The following is a 23261-nucleotide window of genomic DNA, read 5'->3' as shown; positions in this document are numbered from 1 at the left end:
CGATAAACTGTAAACAAACATTCCGATAAACTGATTCTAACAAACTTTCAGGATTCACGCACCCCACATCTTGTGTTCGTTCAGTTGTCTTGTCACCTAGATCTACATCATGGCTGGGACTGTCCTGAATTTCAACGTTGGTGTTCTTGGACATGTGGACAGTGGGAAGACAAGTTTGTCCAAGGCTTTAAGTACTGTAGCTAGTACTGCTAGCTTTGATAAAAATCCCCAGAGCAAGGAGCGTGGGATAACTCTGGATTTAGGATTTTCTTCCTTCAATGTCGACGTAAACGACGACAAGAAAGAGGAACTAAAAGGATACAGCCAGATACAGTTCACATTAGTTGATTGTCCTGGTCATGCCAGTCTAATAAGAACTATAATAGGAGGTAAGATACAAGGCACAAGCTGATAATTAGAGAACGACAACTAAACTACTAAACGCCCATTTGTCGATATTTATAAACAGCCATCTTTTTTTACGTCATTGAGGGATTCCCACTTTGTTGTCATTCATTGTGGCAACATGACTGCATGACGACAGTCTTCTGACTCAGATTAGATCTATTTTCTTTGCAACTTGCAAAATGATGAAAATGTCTGACTATTCGGTTCGATTGTCTGTGATTGTGCAGTACCCTTTTTCCGCCGAGATTGATTCTGATGCTGTACACTAAGATCTAGATTGAGAAGAAGAAGAAGACTAAGAGTAGGCCTACGTTCAAAAGCAAGTTCAAACAAAGTAAAGTTCAACGACGCAGTGCAATAATGGACCGTTTCGATCCGGATTGTTTTTTTTTAAGTTTTGTAAACAAGAAAGAAAGCATGCGGCAGGTTTCACAATTCGCAGTGGCTATTTTTACGGCGAGCCGTAAAGATAGCCTCCCAGGCTATTTTTACGGCGTGCCGTAAAGATAGCCTCCCAGTGAGTCCCAGGCTATTTTTACGGCGATCCTCGAAAAGCGACCCCTACTCCGCCTCTCATGTACGCGACATTATTATATTATTATTATATATTATAACATTTATATAGCGCATTTCCAAAGAAAGTAGCTCAATGCACTTTACATTGGAATACCCATTTTTCAAAAACCTTTCTTACTGTACCACTTCCTTTCTTCTCAAGCAATATACATTTAATGCACACACACACATACACACACACACACACACACTAGGTAGCGTAAACACGGCCTTGCGGTCACTCGCGGCCTTCCAACCGCGTGGTATCGGTAAAATCGGGTTAATTCTGATCGCTGTTTCTTTGCTCTTTCGCTATAAAACACCAAATGCCGTACACCTTGTAAAAGTTCAGCTTTTCGTCGTTACAATGGTGTAAGTTGTTGGAAGAGGCTAGCCGTACTTAATGACGGCTAGACTGGCAGTCTAGCCATACTTAAGTACGGCTAGACTTGCAGTCTAGCCGTACTTATTCTTAATATGATGGCTAGACTGACCATTTACAAAGAATAGGCCTACTGAATTGTAAATATATACATTTTTAGTGTTCAGTACCTAAAGTATATTTGTGTATTTGAGACGAAACCAGGTGCCTTAATGACAGTGCATTTTAAACCTCCTGTTTTCTAATGTTAATAGGGCCTAAGATAAGTACGGCTAGACTGGCAGTCTAGCCGTACTTAAGTATGGCTAGACTTCTTTTCTAGCCGTACTTAAGTACAGGTAGACAGCCAGGCTAGCCGTACTTAAGGACGGCTAGACTGTCAGGCTAGCCGTACTTAATATTGATGGCTGAATTGTAAATGAAATTTTTAGTTTGCAATGCCTAAAGTATTTGTATTTCAGACAAAACCAAAAGGTGCCTTACTGACTTGCATGTATTTGAACCTGAATAATTACTAGATCTAGATCTAATGAGACCTGTGTACTTAACAGGTTTCAGTCGATAGGGCCAAACCTAGATCTAAGTACGGCTAGACTGGCAGTCTAGCCGTACTTAAGTACGGCTAGCCACTTCGTAAGTTGTTTATATGTCCGATTATTAGGAGCTGGAGAATCGCCGACGAAAGCGAAGCCCCTCGCGGTCAGAATGCGAGGTCGGCCGGTTGAAAAATTGACACGCCTGCATTCAAATGCTTCGCGGAACGAGGGATGATTAAATACCGTCTTTTCATTGGCGGAGAACTGTAGAGCTTTAAACGGGCTTTCCCGTGATATAAGTTTAGCTTTTGGCGTCTTTATAGAAAGCTTTTAAAAATACCGTCAAAATGTTTAAAGTAGCAATGCCAATGAAAATTTAAATTTTCACTTTTGCCCCCTTTTTTTTGGTACCTAAGAAAGAATTTTCAATTCTAATAATCATGCTTCTTGAATTTTGAGATTCGGTTCATAAATAAAAATGTTATGGGGTTGTAAAGGTCGGCAAAATATGGATGACTCACATATAGGAAAATACTCCTAAAAAGTGGACCACGCAGTAGCAGATTCTGTAAGAAAATCGACTATATCTCGGTAACTAATCCGAGTGTTCCAGAGAAACTTGGCTACCCGATGTGTTTTTGAGTGTAGAAATCATTTCTGCAGTCAGATTTACTACCAATTTCGTAGTTATTTTGTTATAATTAAAATTGTGGTGTACATATTACGATTTTGCGAAAAAGGGGTGTCGGGATGAGTCCATTTTATTTATAGCATCGTATCACAACATGGGATCTTTAAGAATATATGTCGGCAGCGTGACTAAATAATTGCAAAGCTTTTTATGATGACTTTAGACCATGCCAACCGTAAAAGATAAGTTAATTCAATCTAGCATGCCGTACAATTAAAAATTCTTTTTCCCCGTTGAGACGCGTACACCCCGAGACGAGATAACCTCGCCTCGGAATACCCCCATTGCGATGTTACAGGGGAATAGAGAGAAAAACAACCGGATGCGCGCGCCCGCCATTTCATTGCCCTATTTCAAGTGACCAATGAACCATCTGAAAGCTTAATTATTTTTGTCTTGCTTTAGATGAAAACAATACCCATTAATCTCGAGGAGAAGTCAAGATATTTTTGCTTTTGAAGGGACATGATAAAAGGCGTTGAGCCAAAAAACAACGTTTTCATAAAAATTGTCAAACTCTAGCAGAAAATTGCCCGCTCCTCGATTTCACTATTTTGACAAGTGCCTGATTTCACCACAATGCCTCACATTATTTGTATGGCAGAGATGTGAGTTTGAAAGTGGGGGTCTTTCAGTTTTGTCACATTGTCAAGTCCTACTGTCAGGTGATTAGCCATGTTAAAGTCATGGGTGATGTTGTCTGGTATGAATATATAAATATTCATTGTGTGTGTCATGAGTCGGTTGTTGTCATTTTTGTAATGAGAGACTACTGGATGGAGTGTCTTCTGCCTCTTACAGAAGTGGGCAGACTTCACTACATAAAGGTAAGTTGTTTATTCTATTCTTGGTAAAGTCCTCAACAAGAAGGACCTCATCTGCAAATGAAAGGAGTAGACAAATGATGTACAATGTACACTTCTTTTCTAGCATACATCTAAATTGCAAAGGGGTAAAAAAAAAGTCTGTGAACATTGTTTCAGTAGGCCTACTTTATTATACTTATACATGATCTCACCTGCAAAGGTGTAGAAATTAACATGTAGGTGAACTCTTCATTCTAGATCTGGTATCAAATGCTTTAAAATTGAAAAATATTTAGAAAAGAAATCTATAATATCTATGGCCTGCAAAAGAAAAAGGAAATAATTGTATAACCCCAAGTCCAAACTCAACCAAGACTGATTGGTAGCCTACAGTAGCCTAGACCCTAAGTAAGCAACACAGAAAAGATAGACTGAAATTGCCCACCAAGCTTTTAAGCTAAAAATAGTAAAAATTGCCAAAAAATAACCCACAAATGATCTAGATCTAGAAGAATGTAATGTAGCCTAGATCTAGATCAAGCTCTATTTTACACCTCAAAAGTCTGTCAAAGTTCCAATATTCCCCCTTTCAAATCATCAAAATGCTTTTTTTTTTAAAGTAGCGAAATTTTATTAAGATCAGCAATAAATAACCCACGCGAAACTGAAACGCGCAAACACATTTTTTCCGACGCCATGCGATGTCACGTCCTTCCGAATCCGTCACGAAACTTCAGTGCATTTTTTACCATCAGCGTGATCACCGGCAAATGTCCATCCGAATCTAGAATGTTCGACTCAAATAAATTGCGCGTTTGCGATGTTCTTTTGATCGGAATGATTTACTATTCCCTTTATTTACTCCATTCTTGTCTTTTTTCAATTAGTTTTATATCAAAGTTAAATGAATAAACACGAAACAGTATCAGAAACTCCGATTTGATAAGAGAATGCGGAATATTTACGCAAAACTAACATTCTTGTCAATCGTCATTAGGTCGATTGCCATCGGATGGACAACATTCTAAACCCGATTGCGGATGATCCATTCACACAAGAAGTCCAGACCAGCAGCGAATATAAAATATCTGTCCCCGCGATTACGGGAACGAAGTGGCTAGCCGTACTAGACTGCCAGTCTAGCCGTACTTAGATCTAGGTTTGGCCCTATCGACTCAAGCCTGTTAAGTACACAGGTCTCATTAGATCTAGATCTAGTAATTATTCAGGTTCAAATACATGCAAGTCAGTAAGGCACCTTTTGATTCAGGTTCAAATACATGCAAGTCAGTAAGGCACCTTTTGATTTTGTCTGAAATACAAATACTTTAGGCATTGCAAACTAAAAATTTCATTTACAATTCAGCCATCAATATTAAGTACGGCTAGCCTGACAGTCTAGCCGTCCTTAAGTACGGCTAGCCTGGCTGTCTACCCGTATTTAAGACAGGAGGTTTAAAATACATGCACTGTCATTAAGGCACCTGGTTTCGTCTCAAATACAAATACTTTAGGTACTGCACACTAAAAAATGTATATTTACAATTCAGTAGGCCTATTTTTTTGTAAATGGTCAGTCTAGCCATCATATTAAGAATAAGTACGGCTAGACTGCGAGTCTAGCCGTACTTTCTAGGAAAGAATGAGAGTTTTCTGTCACATGGTATCGATAATAGCTTTCTTTGTCCGCGGTCGATCGTCATTTACTGTCGGACGGACACGAGTCACGTGACATATATCGGCTCATAATTTCTTAACCTATGACTAAAAAACGATTTTTTTTCGACTTACACGCTCAGAATAAAGTGTTAGTTTCACATGGGGGCAAGTTTTTCACAGATTTCATATAGAAAGGTAGGCTTAAATGACATTTTGTGAGCATCCTAATTCAGATGGACAGGTGTGATAACAATACTGCCTTATTATCGATCCCAAGCCTAGGTCTAAGGACATGTAGGCTTGAGATTTGCTGTTGTAACAACTCTTCAAGCTATTTTCCAAATTCTACACAACATTTTTTTGGAAATATGAGTTTTTGGCCTTATCCAGATGAGCTATCTGACTAGACCTAGAAAATGGGAAATGGTGTCCTTCTGAAAAGTGACGATAGACAGCCTAAGATCAGTCATAAAAAATGAACAATTTTTAAAAAATCAACAAATTTTAATGGTTTTCTAGTTTATTTGAAGCGAACACAACACAAACACAGTTTGAAAAATTGTTTATTTCAACAAAACATAAACTTATAGGCATTGGAACATCTCACCACCTCAGTGCGCACAAAATTGTGAAACCTGCCATACTGTCTATCGGTGTGGACGATCAAATTGACCAAAACAAAGTTAAAAAATGATGTTAAACAAGAAAACTAAATTAATTTGGTTGTCTACAAAGATGCTACGGCTATTTAACTTTCCGAATCGAGCCGAACTACGCGGGTCGCCATTTTGTTTTGCCCGGAAGTTCTCACGCTACTCCTCTCTCTCTCTTTCTTTCTGTCTTTCCACTGCCCACAGACAAAATTGCACGCTTTTAGGCTAACACTAACACTAACAGTAATAATAGATCTAGAACGTTTGTTCACAGCACAGAATTCTATAATTCTGTTATCACAGTGTAGAATTCTGTGGTTCAGGGTGAACGCTTCACTGGTTGGCCTAGGCTATAACGGTGAACGCCCACCGGGTGAGAATAGCCAAAAGACTCGCCTGCGCTATTCTCACCCGAGGTGAGAATAGAGGTGGTCAAATGTAAATCAAGACTGTGAGGTGCAAATGCAGTATAGGGGGAACCACATTATAGAAAAGACTCAAAGAGGGAAGACAGTAAGGGGAAGGCGGGGGTGGGGGGGGGGGGCTGCTGGTGGGGGGAAACTAGTGAACGTTGCTCGTTGCTTGAAAACACAGAAGTGCCAGTGAAAACTGCGAGCTTCCGCTTTGCAAAATCATCCCTATTTTTATAATCATGATCATGTGACGCAGTGGCGGGCATTCTCCTTGCGAGGTCAAACAAGATGGCTGTTACTATAAATATCGGCCAATGGGCGTAGTTGTTGTTCTCTAATTATCTGCTTTTAGGTAACATAACTAAACCAACTCCATGCTCCACATCACTAAAATTGACATGGCATTCCACGCGTATTAGTCCTATTGGCGCTTTTTTGGTACAATCTAGTTCCCACCCCCCTTGTTTTAGCCTTTTTTATTTAATTCAAAAAATTCCCAAAATTGAGATCAATTTAGATCTAATATATTCGAGTAATAGAGATCTCTCTAGGTAAAAATATTAAATTGAGGTAATCGATTTGTCAAAATTACATTATAACACTACCAGTCACTAGATTCGACGCCTAGGCCTAGTGTTGTTTTAAAAGCAATTAAGAAGTGCGTCTGGGAAATTGACTGTCAACCAAACTGTCGCCATTTACTGTTACAAAGAAGCGTTTAATTCAATCAATTTTCATTCATGTATATATATTATATTAGTAAATTCATAAGTCGAAATCTCTTCAAATTTTCGATTTAGGCTGATATCACAGTAAAGGTAATTATAAAACTCAATAAAAATCTTTCGGAAACAGGAATATAGGGGAATAATATTGGGGGTTGGGAACTACGGAAAAAGTGCCCTCTTGTTTTCAGCCTCTGATGGCTGGTGATGCTTTTTTCTTACCTGAACAAGAACAAGTTTATCTTTCAATCTCAGTCTCTTTAAGTAAGCCGTTGTATAATTTATAATATGATCTAGAAGGAGTTGGCCTATATAATATATTACTTTTCTTAAATCTTTTTGCTTTTTCATCTTCTGTTAAGCATCGGGAGTAGGCCTCTATATTACAACTCATAGAGCCATTGACAGAAAACGTATGGTGACTCGTGCAGAACCAGGCAGTGATAGATCTGGTGACAGTGATGAGCGACTCTCTTTTTTGATCACTAGACCTTATTGTGGTCTTGCTCTTGGCTTTTAGAAAAACCTTTTTCTTGAATGGAAATATTATATTATCATGTGTAATATGATACGTACTGAATAAAGTCCAGACTTTCATCAACAGATGTATGAGGAGTATTCTAAGAATTAAGTGACAGGATAGAATAAGAAATGAAGAGCTGTGGGAAAGGACAGGACAAAAGGATATAGAAGTAGAAATAGGACTAAGAAAGTGGCGATGGATGGGACACACCTTAAGAAAGCCCAGCGGAAACATCACAAGACAGTCACTGCAGTGGAACCCACAGGGAGCACGAGGCAGGTGTAGGCCACGGGAAACATGGAGGAGATGCGTGGAGAGGGACATGAGAGAAATGAAGCTCACTTGGAAAGAGCTTGGAAGGATGGCTCAGGACAGAGATAAATGGAAGGAGCTTGTATGTGGCCTATACCCTGCCAGGGGTGAAAGGCATTGATGATGATGATAATATGATACACGCACGTAATGATTAATTCTTTCTCTTGAATAATTTTTTCCAAATGGCATGGTATGAGTGAGCATGCATGCTAAAAATTTGTAGAGAGGGCTTTCTGTGGCATTCTTTCTTTTTCTGGGCCAACGTATCCTGGGGACCATGGAAGATGATTTAAGTAGGCACATACACACACACACACACTCACATACACACACATACATCACGCTCACATCACACACACACACACACACACACACACTCCCACACACATATTCACACACACACACTCCCACACACACACACTCGCTCATGCAGACACATGTAGTGCAGTACACTTCCAACTGAGACTGAACTAGAGTTGGGGCGAATGGACGGGTTCCTTACTTACGAACGCTGTCAGAGCGAGCGAGTAATGGACGGTCATGCGAGCGGACAGCGAGCCTCAAGACAATTTATTTTTTGGGCCCGCTCCACAATTAACACAAATTCTCTCAGCAGGTAAAGGGAGGGGGGGGGGCACTCTAGCACACAAGAGCGAGTGGACTGCAAACCTCAAGTCAGTTCATTTCTTGGGCCCGTTCCACAATTTTTTTTATTCACTGAGCAACGGCGAACGGACGAACTCTAGCAGACAATATGCTTGATGTGAGGTTTGGCCCATCGTACATTGTTTGTTAATTAGGCCTAGGCCTTATGTTTCAAGTCACTAGCGGTGCCAGAGGGAGTGAAAGAGTCTGGTAATGTGTGTAGTAATCTTTCACATAGTGTGTGGGTCACACTGTGTTCGTATTCTAGTTTACCGCAGAGGTGAAGTTTAAAGAATTGCTTAAGGACTTTTAACAATTTTTTTTCTTTTTTTTTTTTTTTTGGGGGGGGGGGGCTGTAGACAGATTTCCGCCAAAAATGCCTTACTAAAATTTTGGGCAAGAGGGTGATTTTTTGGGGAAGGGGTGTAAGCAGTATGCAATGGAAGGAGTCACTCCGTCTGTCCGTCCGTCCGCCCGCTCAAATGCATGGAGTCTCTCCGTCCGCCCATCCGCTCGCTCACTAAACAATCTGTTGTCTTTACGTCAGATGTGTAGCGAGTAGCGAACGAATCTTCACAAGCGGACGGCTCGTTACCCGTCTATTGGCTTGCAAGCAGTACCACGAGCGAACCGTTCGTTACTCACGGATGCTGATTTTGCTAGCCTAACCCGACTCTAGACTGAAATGCTCAAACTTAAACTATCCTCACACTTCTAGAGTTGTGTTCTAGTTAAAATGCTAACGGGTGCCTTGAGGGCTGTTAGTATTTTCCTTTCTTCTCTGAATAAAAAAGTTTTCAGTCTCATTTAGTGAACATCTTGAACAGTTTTCTGCGTAGATCAATCTTTATCACAATGTGTGTTTGGATTTCTAGAATATTATGGTACAGTATATTTTATCAATCAAATTAATCTGTGCTTACTAATTAACCTTTTTTTCTATTCCTGCTTGTCCTTCAGCTTGAACTGCATCGACCACAAAGCATTGATTCCCATCGAATTGTTAATTATGTGAAAACTTGGACTCAAAAACCAAATTCAAACCTTTACCAAAAGGTGGTACTCCCGGGCATGACAAATGAGGTCCAAAATCAACTTTATGTTGACACTCTATAACCATCCTTGTATATTTAATAGCCTAATGAAAAAAGGCTAATGAAAGCTCTTTAAAAAGGCTCAGTAACCCAAAAGCTAATTAATTTTTTTGATCTGTCATTTACTTAAGAATACTTAAAACTAAATGATACTTTCCTCCAAACAAAACACAGAGTATTGTGATTTTCACTGACTTACTATCAGTCTTGCAAGCAATAGAAAATGACCATCATCTAAACCACCAAGATTTGACACCTATACTCCTATAAATACTGCTTCGCTCTCATCATCTGATAACACCCTGTGGCATCAACCTGGTGATGCAGTGGGTCCCTAGACACTCAAACATACAGTATACAGAGTGGAAATGACCAAGCAGACACCCTTGCTAAAGGTAAGAGGAGTTCTAGACTGGAACAACCCAACATTCCAACTTCATACAACACTGCAAAACAAATCATTTAATAAAGCAGCAACAAACAAGATTGGATGAACAGATGGGCCCCAGGGGAAGACAGGCGGAGCAGTTTTCAAACATATATGATCATATTACCACAACAAAACGAAATGACAACATCAACCACCTACAGAAAAAAACCCAGACCCCAATCTTCCGCCTAAAAACAGAATATTCTGAATATTATGTATAATTATGACTCAACTTCCACTTAAACGGAATAAAATCAGAACTTCTCCTAGTGTTTCCTTTGTGAATATGAGAATCCGACTCAAACAGTGGATCATTGCCTGTTTCACTGCACAGCCCCAAATGACATCAGAGCTAAACGTCTCCCTCCGAAACCTAACTTTGACAACACACTCTATGGAACATTTCAGCAACTGCTGCAAACCTGTACTTGTCACTACAACAGGACATTGGACAGAAGGGCGAGGGCCCGCTGTTGCTGGATCGATAGTCATAACAACCACAAATGATACTCTTCCCATTATATGTGTATCTGTGTACATGTTTTTAAAGTTTATTAGCATTGAAAAGCCCTCAAAATATATTTAATGGACAACAAGTTATTAATTCATAACATTGACTAATGCAGTAAAATACTAATTAGAAGACACACCTATACACTAATAATCAAACGAAGTGGCTAGCCGTACTTAAGTACTCACTTATCGTAATCACTGCCAGTCTAGCCGTACTTAGATCTAGGTTTGGCCCAATCGACTCAAGCCTGTTAAGTGCACAGGTCTCATCAGATCTTGATCTAGTAATTATTCAGGTTCAAATACATGCAAGTCAGTAAGGCACCTTTTGGTTTTGTCTGAAATACAAATACTTTAGACATTGCAAACTAAAAATTTCATTTACAATTCAGCCATCAATATTAAGTACGGCTAGCCTGGCTGTCTACCCGTACTTAAGTACGGACTGCCAGTCTAGCCGTACTTATCTTAGGCCCTATTAACATTAGAAAACAGAAGGTTTAAAATACATGCACTGTCATTAAGGCACCTGGTTTCGTCTCAGATACAAATACTTTAGGTACTGCACACTAAAAATGTATATATTTACAATTCAGTAGGCCTATTTTTTGTAAATGGTCAGTCTAGCCATCATATTAAGAATAAGTACGGCTAGCCTCTTCCATAATCAAAATCAAAATATCAGAATGTAAGCAAGGTCTAATTACTCCAACTAATACATCCTTTAGACTGGTTAAAACTAAAAGTACATCTCAAAACAACTGTAAATCACATGGTATGAGGCTTCGTTTCCTAACACAATGTTACAAAATGTTCATTCATAACATTAATAATGACAATGTATTATATTATGACGAGCATATTTTTGCCTCCTCTTTGCTTTCTTTTGAGTCAACTGCACGCTCTTCTTCCATGTTTATGCAACGATGTAAAATGATAATAATAATAATCATCATCATTGCTTTTATATAGCGCATATCCATGCTCAAGAGCATGCTCTATACACTTTACAACTATTATTACCCCAGCAGACCCTCTGAGAACACTCAGAAACATTCTCGGCTTCCACGGAAGCATACAGTTCTAGCTGCAGATTTCACGCGCTCAAGCACTATCAAACTGACAAGATCGTTCACTGTCTATAGCCGGGTGCCCATTCCCACCTGGGTGAAGTGAGGAAAATTTGTGCCAAGTGCCTTTCCCAAGGACACAACGTCGGGCCCCTGACGGGATTCGAACCCACGACCTTATGGTTGCGAGTCCGAGAGCCTAACCACTAGGCCACTGAAGGTTGTGCAGCGGGAAGTCCCACTCATGATATTTTGTGTAAATCTCATAAAGTGTTCGTTTATCACAAACGTGGATTATCTCAATCAATGTCACATTAAATTTTATTTTTTTAAAAACGACGGAGAGGAAAATTACCCAGCTGATGGATTAATGTCAAACCAATGTCTAATACCGTTCGTTCATTGGGATGGTATAATGTTTTTATTAACGATTTTTGGTTTTCTAGACCTTGGAAAGTCTAATGGTGTAATAGACACATGGCATTATGATAGTGTATAGACTACTAAATATTTTCAATGTTTGAATGCACGCACTTTGGCTTGATAGTTTAGGATTAATAATATTCTATATTTAACAAACAATTACGTGTGCACTCAAGATTAATAGAAATGACCTATTTTTAGTACTATTTCCTTTCTATGATGAATTATAAGGTGCTCACATCAATAAATCTGCTCATGCAGCTTGGCCAACTTATTTCCTTGTCTTAATTATATGCGTTATGCTTCCAGAAGAAAACACGATTTTTCCCTGAGTAGTGGTTGATTAAAAAAGTCCTCATGCAAACTCCTCCACATTTTGGCAGAGGCTCCATCAATGGTATATAAAAGATGCAGTTTGATATGGTTTTTGTAGACAAATCGATATTGTTTTGGTTGGAAATAATATAATCCATTTTAATTGTAAATTAGTACAACTACCATTTTCTTTGGAAATAGTGTATGGATTTTTCTCTGACTTGAAACTTTTCAATTTCGGTCTTTATGCTACAGTGTGTACAAAGCAATGTTGTACAGTCGAACTTGTTCAAAAGGACACTTGTATAAAGCATCGGATTTCCGCTACCGCCATTTCCTCCGCTAAACTCCGCTACCGCGACAGCGGGCCAATCAGAAAGAGAGTTGCTGGGAGCAGAGTGACTGCCGGGCATCGGGAATTGCCCGGGAATTTGGAGAAAAAAAAATCGCCGAGACGCGGGAAAATACTTAAAAGATCTTGAATATTATTTGAAAACCAAATCCGATAACGTCTTTATTAAGTTCACTTTTGCCGGTCGCGTTTGTGATATTAATTCGGCTTTTCCCGGTGTGAGAGTACGTTTCACGCGTACAGGCGGCTATGGCGGCAAGCGGAATTGTAAGTGACACCGAGGCTCGACGGGAAAATCAAGATCTCAGAAATTTGTCTGTTAAGCTTAAAGTCTGATAACGCAATTTTTGTAACATGCAGGTTCTGCATTACAAACGTGCTGTCGCTTGTCGAGGGCAAAAAAAAAAAGAAAGAAAAGAAAGTTATACTAGCGTCTTGTCGGGCTCGTCATTGTGACCGGTCAATGAACCTGCGCGCGTTCTGAGCGCTGTGAAGTACAGGACTCCGGAATGGGGGGAGATTATTTTTTTTTTTTTTAAAGATACGGACGTGGATTTTGGGAGGGGGGACGCAATGCCAGAGGACAAAAAAAAGAAGAAATTAGAAGCAAATGTTTAATATTTAGAATTTTGATTACTACTACAGCTCTCTGCAAAGTAAAGTGCGCATTAGTGCATGCCTTGTGTATAATGGGGATCCGTCATAACTACTTGTAAACGTGTTAATGAACTTAGGGCAGGGGCCTAAGTGTTCGCGTTTCTTTGGAAAGGTGACAGTAAATTATGTCTCTATACTTTAGCTTTTTGTTCAAGATTCGCAGAATTTCAGTGTCACTGCATCTTGCCCTCCCACAGTTCTTACACCTCTCACACTGAATAGGTTTACTTGAGCTATTCAAGTTATTACTCTACTTTGAGTTTGAGCATTAATTTTGTCTTTCACGTTTATTATATCATGAATCATTACGCCCAGACTGGTTCATGACAGTCGATATTCTGGTTCTAGGCCTTTTCTCAGGCTCAAAACATGATTCATTGTTATATAGTTTATATATATGCAGGCGAATATGATGAAGGTAAAATATAAATAAGTCGCACAAGACCACAGTGCGCCTCCACTTTCTGTACGTAATCAAGATTTTAAATATTTGGTAAGTGACTCTTACTTGAAATTATCTTCCAAACCCTCAAACTGGTGATATGGAATAACCTTGCTTTGACAAATTGATGGTTTTTATTTCTACATTCTAGGGTCCAACGATATAATAATAGTTGGTGCCTCGCGAAGATGGGCTTCTGTCGCGATCACGGGGAAAGCTCCTCTTTAAAAAAAATTCGAAGTTGAGACCCATGATAAAGACGGTCACCTGTACAAATGGCGCCTTCCCATTTCCTCACTTACGTCGATTTTATATGTGTGAGGCATCGTGGTCAAATCAGGCTCTCGTCAAAATAAGGAAATCGAAGAAAACGGCATTTTTCTGACAGTTTTTTAAATTTTCTTTTTGTTTGGGCTGAAAATCCTGTTATTTCTATTCAAAAACACATTTCTGTGCGGATTCTACAGAAAAACAGTGATTAAAGACACCAAAAAGAAAGTAAATTTTCATTTTCCAAGGACTCTCAAGCTATGCAAGTTACCAAACTAAGGCAACCATTTTCTGATTAATTTTCCCTCTGAAACCAGGTAACCCTCCCTCCTTCAATCGCAACTATCTCGACTTCTATTCAACATAGATGGAAATTTTTTCCACCAAAAGCAAGACAAATGAACAGGCTTTACGATGATGCCAATAACCCTATTTGCCCAAAATTTGACGAGCGCCTGATTCCACCACGTCGTGCCACATATTATGCTGTGTGTAAGACGGCCACCTGTCTAAGACAGCTATTTTTTTTTTCTTCGATGATGGGTGGCTGTCTTAGACAATTCTGACTGTATTTCATTTTTATTACCGTATATTATATATATATCGTGTATGTCGTTGTATGTCTAGTTTAATGTAATAATGTATAAAAATCTTGTGACTGTTGGGTCTGAAAGGTAAAGTTATTGAAAGTCTTATCACTATAATTTCAGGTGCTCAAATAATCGACTTGATGCTCCTGGTCATTGATGTCACAAAAGGCATGCAGACACAAACGGCTGAGTGCTTGATTATCGGGGAAATCACTTGCCACAAGATGATCGTTGTGTTAAATAAACTGGATATGGTTGCACCAGAAAAGCAGACGGCTACCGTAGAAAAGGTGAGAGTTTACAAGTTGCTAGATTAACCTCTAAATAGTTAGTAACACCTCCTCGCCTCAGAAGTATTTTGTGCAAAGTACCTCTTTACTTAAGTACTCTTTGGACAAAATAGTTCTGAGGCGACGACCTGCCGTCACACATGACACTAACGTAGTCGCAGGGCGCGGATGAAGAAAATGTACTTTTGCTTTAAATTATTTAAGTGCGCGCTCATATGACCCTATGCAGTAGTGAGCGCCATAAAACACGTACAAAAAAAAAGAGAGAATTAAGCCTCTAAACCCTACTGCTCTGTTGAGGAACTCTGAATCTCGGGTAAAAGGGGCATAAGTCCACATAAAACAGGACATCGTTTTTTAACTCTTTGAGGATGGAGCATTCATATATCGTAGGCCCAGAGTATAAGTGTCGTATGTCCACTTTTCATGAAATCTGAGATAAGACCTCTAATGCACTCAAATTCTCACGTTTTGTGTCTCCAATAGGTTTCAAGACTCTAAGAAGCACAGTGTTTGTTGAGATTTCCAGAACCCAGTTGTCGTATGTCCAAAGCGGATTTAAAAAGAAGAGAGTAGATCTACAACTGTCGGAACTCCAGAAGCATTAATTTTGAAACATTTTGTTTTGTCATATCTCCATTTGAGCCAATGGGATGAGAGAGTGCCGTTACTTGATTTTGTGGGCAAAGCAAAATATCGTTCAACGATCAAGAGGCCTTCAAAGTGCATGTTCTTTGAATTTGAATGAGTATTTTGATGAGTGTGTCTGTATGTCCCAAATTCTTTAAATTCTATTTGTCATTGTTTAGCAATCATCTGGTATGCAATTTTAATTGTTTTGTTTGTGTAGTGCCTTCATAGAAATTGTTGGTGCCTCTTCTTTTAACATTAGTTGTGGTTCTGTGCCCGGGATATTTTTTTTTTTTTTTTTTTTTGGGGGGGGGGGGGTCCAAAGCTTTGTTTTTTCTATTTTTGTTTTGTTCTGCTACAGGTTGCTTTTATTTCTACCCTCTCTTTGAGTTGTTTGTTTTGGTAAGTGTTTTTACGGCGCTCGCAACTGCATAAGGTCAAATGAGCGTGCGGGACACACCTAATATTTTCAGTTGGTAGGAAATTTTGGATTTTGCCCGTGTGGCGGCCGAAGCCTACTCTTATCGATTTTAGACCACCAAGGGATCTTTAACGTGCGCAACTTGCACACGGGCCCTCCAAGATTTTTCGGCCTTGTCCGAGAAGGCTAGGTGTAGATCTTTCCTACCTGAAGGTCAGGGGTGTGGCAGAAAGACAGCAGTTAGGAGGAGCCAAGGAGTAGTAGTAGAAAGGCTGCAGAAAGAGTCGGGAGTCCAGAGGAGGGGGCAAAGGAGGTGAGGGGGTGGGGGCAGAAAGTGGAAACGAAAGCAGACAACAGAACATTGCTAGAGAGCAGGAAAGGAGGTGAAAGGAGACGATTTTAGAGAAGAAAATGTTTCGGTCGCTACTCGGATTCGAACCTGGGACCTTTGAATGAGAGGCCAACACCTTAACTCTAGGCCACGAGAGCCCCTTTTGTGAGTTGGGTAAGAATCTCCCCTGGCCCAGGAGACCAAACACTACCGGTTGTGGATGTAAAATCAAAACATAGCTGGAGTTATGCTTTTTATTGTTTCTGTACACCTCCAATTATTGTTGCCTTAAGTCTAATATGAACATGGGTGTTTGGTTGTCACAATTTGCTTAGTCGTGTATCTGAGTTTTTACTTTTCATTGAAACACCTTCGCCTCATTTTAACAAAAGGCACGTTGCTTGATAATAGTAGTAATGTGTATGTGTGTGTGTGTGTGTGTGTGTGTGTGCGCGCGTGCGTGCGTAGGTAGGTAGGTAGGTATATGTGTTAGGTATCTATATATCATGTGACCTTTGTATGAGATATCAAGGATTTAGTAGAGGCTAACAGCTATTAAATCATATTGTTGTCAACTTTGATTCCTTTTTCTAAGTACTATATGAATAACTGTTATATCCTGGCTGGTTATTTCATCAGTGTGCTTTTTTTATTTTTGCAACCAGACAATGTCAGATAAGGTGAATTTCATACCTGCCTTAATTTATATTAATTTTTTTTTTTTGCCAGATGAAGAAACGCATGTGGAAAACTTTGGAGTCCACCAAATTTTCTGGATGCCCTATCATTGCAGTTGCTGCAAAACCTGGTGGACCGGAGGTAAACTGAGTTTGCTTTAGGTTGGATATCCTTAACCCTTTGAAAACTTGCCACCGGTACACTGGTGGTGTGTAAAAACTGTCCGTATGCCTAGCCACCGGTACTCCAGTGAGCAAGACGCCAGCCCCAACACGGCCCGCCTGACACACAAAAGCGCTCTCAGAAAACAGTGTACTACACAAGACGTTATTGGGTTTTTTTTTAAAGATCTGTTTTCTGAATTAGATGCTGGTAATGACATACAATGACTACCCTGAGTGGGATGTGGAATGTGATTCTGACGATCATAATATAAATGTTAGTAATATATCACTCCGGAGCTTAGGCAGAGGGGCACGGTAGCCTCAGGGGGTCAGGGCTCAAAGGGTTGGTGTTATGATCTGATAGTTCATAGTGTCGATGGCTGTTCTTTGTCTGGAGGTTCACAGCTCTTTGGTCAGCAGTCTGCAGCATTTATCTTAGTTCTAGAGTGTAAAAAAAAAAGAGAGATAAAATTTTGAAGCTGATAGTCTTCATCATGGTTCGATTTTTCCAAAAGAGCAGGAGGCTAGTGGCAAAGGTTGCAGATGAGAGAAAGGACCACACTCCATTTATTTGGATGAGGTTTTGAGGAAAGGAAAATTAAATCTGCTTTAACAATTTTTTAGAAAGAGTTTGAGCGTTTTGTAAATTTCAGCTTAGGAAAAGCAAATGTGAGAAGTTTTTTGTTCTGAAAAATCTTTCATTTTTGGCTCTTGTTAGAAAGTCATTACTCTTTTTGGTTAAGTTTCAAATGTTTATATAAATGACGATATTTGAAAGAAAGTCTGATTCCACTGTGTCTTCCTGCTATTTGTGCAGCAATACAACAAAATGAGTATCTTGCCACACTCGGCTGTTTCGAGATATCCGGGCAGAATCTTGATTTTCTTTCAAATTGTGTCTTTCTGACTCTCTAACTTCAAGTAATTCTAACTTTGGAACCGAAGCGGCTAGACTAATACTGTTCACCCCTTTGTAGGGCTTGAATTTATCTTTAATTTGATACTCATGTTGCTATATTGTCAAATCACAACATGCGTCTTATTTTGTCAAAATATTCATGGTGTTATTTTATCAAAATACTCATGGTGTTATTTTGTCAAAATATTCACGTCAAAATACTCTTGTCAAAATACTCATGATGTTATAGTGTCAAAATACTTATGGCGTTATTTTGTCAAAAATACTCATGGTATTATACTGTATTGTCAAAATAGTCATGGTGTTATATTGTCAAACCACGCGACATGTGACTTATTTTATCATGTTGCTCTGCATTTGTTAAATTAATATAAATTTTACTTTATATTGAACTCTAGGCACCAGAGACGGAAGCTACGGGAGTGCAGGAACTCATTTCCACCTTACAGCAGAGCACATACCTTCCGGCAAGGTCTGAAGATGGGGACTTTATATTCTCTGCTGACCACTGCTTCTCTATCAGGGGTCAGGGTACAGTCATGACGGGCACCGTTCTCAGTGGAAAAGTCAGCACGAATGACGTGAGAATAATATTAATAAGACGCCGTTGTTCTTTGTACAGTTGATCAGGTGACATTGTGTCAGTGACAGAACAAAATTTTCCAAAGTCGTTCTTTTTGTAGACTGGTGTTGCCATTTCATTAGTTAGAAGTGAGGAGGTCATGGGAAAGACAGGAATATGGCCACAAACTGAACATTATGAGTGTGTCAATTTTGAACGCTTGTTGACTCATAACTGTATTTCTGTTCACCTGTTCGTTGATTATTGTTGTTAGATTTCCCCTCCAACAAACATAACAGTCAACCGCCAGTCAAACTAATATGAAGTTATGAGTCCACAAGCTTTTAAAATTGATACCCTCACAATTTCCAGTTTTTGACTATGCCTGTTTTTCCCGGGAACTCCTTGAATGTTATCTTCAGTTTTAACATTATATGTTTTTGGTTAAACCTAAAGTGGAGTCTGGGGGCTCTCGTGGCTTAGAGGTTAAGGTGTTGGCCTCTCATTCAAAGGTCCCGGGTTCGAATCCGGGTAGCGACCAAAAAATTTTCTTCTCTTAAATTGTCTCCTTTCACCTCCTTTCCTGCTCTCTAGCAATGCTCTGTTGTCTGCTTTCATTTTCCACTTTCTGTCCCCACCCCCTCACCTCCTTTGCCCCCCCTCCTCTGGGCTCCTGACTCTTTCTGCAGCCTTTCTACTGCTACTCCTTGGCTCCTCCTTACTGCTGTCTTTCTGCCACACCCCTGATCTTCTTGTAGGAAAGATCTACACCTAGCCTTCTCGGACAAGGGCGAAAAATCTCGGAGGGCCCGTGTGCAAGTTGCGCACGTTAAAGATCCCTTGGTGGTCTAAAATCGAAAAGAGTAGGCTTCGGCCGCCACCCGGGCAAAATTCAAAATTTCCTACCAACTGAAAATATTAGGTGTGTCCCGCACGCTCATATGACCTGTGCAGTTGCGAGCGCCGTAAAACACTTTACAAAAACCAAAAACCTAAAGTGGAGTCTGTACTTTTATTGCCCTATTGGAATGGTTAGGAGACCATAAAGGTGAAATCCGAGAAGTAACTCATTTTGTCAGCACACGTCACATATTATACTCCTTCTTGAAAACCAATGTATGAAGTGGTTTTTTTCTTTTTTCTGTTTTTTTAACTGACTGAGACGTAAGATAATATGTCATTTATGTATGGGTTCAGTAATATTCAAGAGCTTTGTATTAAATGTCAGCTCGAAAACATCGCTGCAGCATGAATTTTCAAACTGTCAATAATTTATGCTTGTCAGGTTAACGCTTTACTTTTAAAAAAATTTCAGACAGTCGAAATTCCTTCCCTGGGAACATCCAAAAAAGTCAAATCCATGCAAATGTTCCGAAAACCAGTGGAAAAAATCAAACAGGTAAGTATAAAACAATGATATTTTGTCACTTACGTTCATATTGAAAATGCACTTGTTTAGAAAATGAGAAATATAATCTGATTGAAATGCTGATAGGCTAAAAAGTATTTTCAATTCAAGAGGAAAATGAACATTTTCAATGCTTGTGTCTTTGATCGATGTTTCTGTACAAAGTGATGGTTGTGACAGTAAGGATTACTATAGGAGCTGTGCACTGCATACTTTCTTTGTATTACTGTGCAGCGCATTGAGCACTTCTTTGTGGAAATGGGCTACATAAATGCAATTTATTATTATTATTATAAGGAAGGACGCACACAAGACTGATGGTTTGCTGGATGTTGAATGTAGCTCTTTTCTTTTAACCCTTACAGTACCGAAGGTTCATATTATATAGTGAAAAACCCTCAAGTACCACACCAGTTAAGAACGCTGAGGCCGTGGTAGAATTTTTTTTTTATTTAAAGAAAAAACTTTCGCAGCCCAAGAAACAAAAGGCGTTACATCAAGTTTATTATGCTGTATGAAAGTTCATAGTTTGTCTAGAGTGTTCAGTTTGGTGTGTTAAATACCAGAATCTTTTCTTTTGTCTTGCAGATGTTTGGAGGGTGCCACAGACAGGTTTTTTTCTTCTTTACTTTCTCTCTTTTCTTTTCATATGTCATCTTGCTTTATCCTTGACTCCAGATGACGGTCAATGTGTTGATGTGCAACTCTTTTTTAAGACACAAAAAAAGCACCCAAAAAAAACGATGCAATGGTCTCTCCTTTGGTTTGTTCCTTCCTGCAGGGCGACCGGGCTGGGATTTGTGTGACGCAGTTTGACCCGAGTCAGCTAGAGCGAGGCCTAGTGTGCTCTGCAGGTACTTGTTCAACGAATACACAAGGCAATGGGAAAAACGAGCAGGGTCACAAAATGGAAATGAAAAGGCATTCAATTTTAAAAACTTGTTGATTCATATTTTAATTTTTGTTCCATGTTTTTTTTTTGCTGTTGTTTTTTTGTTTGTTTTGGGGTGGGTTTTTTGTTGTTAGTTGAATGGGAAATTGAACAAAAACACACATAAAAAACAACAGTTGAATAGAATTGAAGTTGCCAGTGTACAAGCCTTTCAAAACTGATGTTCTCGTGATATCGTAGTTGTGACCTTGCTTGTTTTTCCCAAGCACTCCTTGTGAGTGGCAACACGACAAAATAAATCACTTTTCACACTCGGCTGTTTCGAGATATTGGGCAAAACCTCGGTTTTCTCCCAACTGTGTTGTTTCGTACTCCTCATCTTCAAAGTGATGATAACTGGAACTTAAGCAGCTTGGCTTGTAGGGTTTGAACAGAGCTTCCATAGATATCTATATATATGAGGCATCATGATGAAACTAGGCGCTCGTTAAAATAATGAAATCTAAGAAACAGGCATTTTTCTCCAGTTTGGCAATTTTTGTCGGATTTATTATTTTTTTTGGCTTTACACCTTTTATGTCCATATAAAAATACATTTCCATGTGCATTTTACTGAAAAGCGTTGATTAATGATGGCACAAAATATTTAAATTTTCAGTTTTCCAGGACTTTCAAGCTATAGAAAATACCAAACTTTGGTGGCCATTTTCTCGCAAATTTTACCGTAGAAAACGAGCTTCCCCTACTTCCTTCAATCACAAATATCTTGACTTCTATTAAAGATAGATGGGTATTTTTTTTCACCGAAAGAAAGACGAGTAAACAAGCTCTAAGGTTACACCAATAACCCCATATGCCCAAAAATTGACAACCGGCTGATTCCTCCATGTCGTGGCACTTACATATATATATTATTATGTGGTTAGTTGGTGTGGTTTGCTCTTTCGGTCCTACCAAACATCTATCATCCTTATCTCTCCTCCTTTTTTTTGTGGTTGTTACTTGCTTGTAACACCTCGCACTTATATGACCTTATTGTGTTGCAAGTGCCGTTAAACTCCTACTAAAACTAAAACTTCTCCATGTGTCTTGTTTTGTTTCTTTTTCCACTCCATTATTAACGAAACTGTCATCTATGTTGTACTGATCAGGCTCTTTTCATTTGCAGGCAAAACATGTGAGTTTGAATCGCACATGGGGAGATTTATTTAGATTGAAAACTGCCCCCCCCCCCCCAAAGCATGGTAGAAGCAGCCTAACTCTTAAAATGATCTAAATTGTGTGGATGGGGGCTGGTGTTGAATGTTTCAGTTATTTGCCGTCTGATCAGAAAAGTTGATTTGGCAACGGCTCGGGCACATCACTTTATGACAACTTCGACGTCATATTGGTTTGCAGCAATTTCTGAAAACAGGTCTCTTTTACCGGCTTTTTTCTTATTAAACAAGGAACTATCAAAATGGGTTAATTTGTTTTGATTTAATTACCGATTCGGTGGCATAATATATGTCACTTTTAGATTTCGTACCAAAAGAGGGCTCCCAGCATATTGAGAATTCCCCTAATGGACTCTTCTCTGTCCCTATTATTTCTGCAGGTGCACTGGTCACGGTGGAAGCAGCGATTGTCTCCATGCACAAGATCGCCTACTACAAGAGTTCGGTCAGCAACAAAGCCAAGTTTCACATCACTATCGGCCACGAAACCGTGATGGGCAAGATTTCTCTCTTCTGCGCCCCGGCAGAAAGTAAAGAGGGGCAAACCGAAACGCCTGAGAAAAAGGATTCACAGTCGGGAGCGACAAGCGCCCCCGTTTTTGACTTCTCAAAGGAATACGATTACTTGGAGGAACTGCTTCTGCCGGGTAAGCAGGGCACGGCGGATTTGAACCAGGGAACAGCCAAGACGGTGGGCGAGCAGTTTGCTTTGATAGAGTTGGAGAGACCCGTCACTTGCTCCCCTCGCTCGCTGGTGATTGGCTCACGACTGGATGCCGACATCCACACCAGCGCCTGCCGCATCGCCTTCCACGGACAGATTCTGGTGGCCTTGACGGATAACAAGTACAAGGAAACCATCCTGCCCAATGTGAAGGTGTTTAAGGTAAAAAAAACAAAAAACTATTTCTCTGTCCTCAGAGAAAGTTGCATTTGAAAATAGCAAAAGTTGCAAGAAAAGTTGCAGCACGTGTATAGCTAAAAATGTCATGGAATTATTGGAATACATTGTTGATATGCTCATTGCATTCAAAGTAACCAACGTGACTTTTGTTAGATCAAAATCAAAAGTTAAATGAGAATGTCTACCGTACCCAAAAAAAATATAATTAAATAAATAACCCAACTGCATGGAGGTTGCATGGTGTACAAAAACAGTTTGTCCCCCGACACGTGCGTCAGGTCCTCAAACTTAAACTCCCGCTGATGTTGGGCAGGTGTGACCAGCGTGGTTTTGGGGCTGTTTAAATATAATCTTACACCTTTTGGGGGATTTTTGTTT

General features: G+C 39.6%; 1 protein-coding gene across 1 annotated transcript in view; it reads left to right on the top strand.

The window, feature by feature from the left end:
- The window catches only part of LOC101851268 (selenocysteine-specific elongation factor), a 27598-nt gene continuing 4337 nt past the window's right edge, over positions 1–23261 (top strand). Inside the window, exons 1-7 of the mRNA XM_013082778.2 lie at positions 1–389; positions 14588–14757; positions 16869–16958; positions 18299–18481; positions 19778–19861; positions 20652–20724; positions 22360–22865. Of these exons, the coding sequence (XP_012938232.1) occupies positions 110–389; positions 14588–14757; positions 16869–16958; positions 18299–18481; positions 19778–19861; positions 20652–20724; positions 22360–22865 (1386 nt within the window). The 5' untranslated portion in view covers positions 1–109. The remainder of the gene's footprint in view (positions 390–14587; positions 14758–16868; positions 16959–18298; positions 18482–19777; positions 19862–20651; positions 20725–22359; positions 22866–23261) is intronic.

The sequence above is a fragment of the Aplysia californica genome, unplaced genomic scaffold, assembly GCF_000002075.1.
Source record: "Aplysia californica isolate F4 #8 unplaced genomic scaffold, AplCal3.0 scaffold00194, whole genome shotgun sequence".
NCBI lineage: Eukaryota > Metazoa > Mollusca > Gastropoda > Aplysiida > Aplysiidae > Aplysia > Aplysia californica.
The sequence above is the reverse complement of the archived record's forward strand: the minus strand, read 5'-3'. Positions and strand labels throughout refer to the sequence as shown.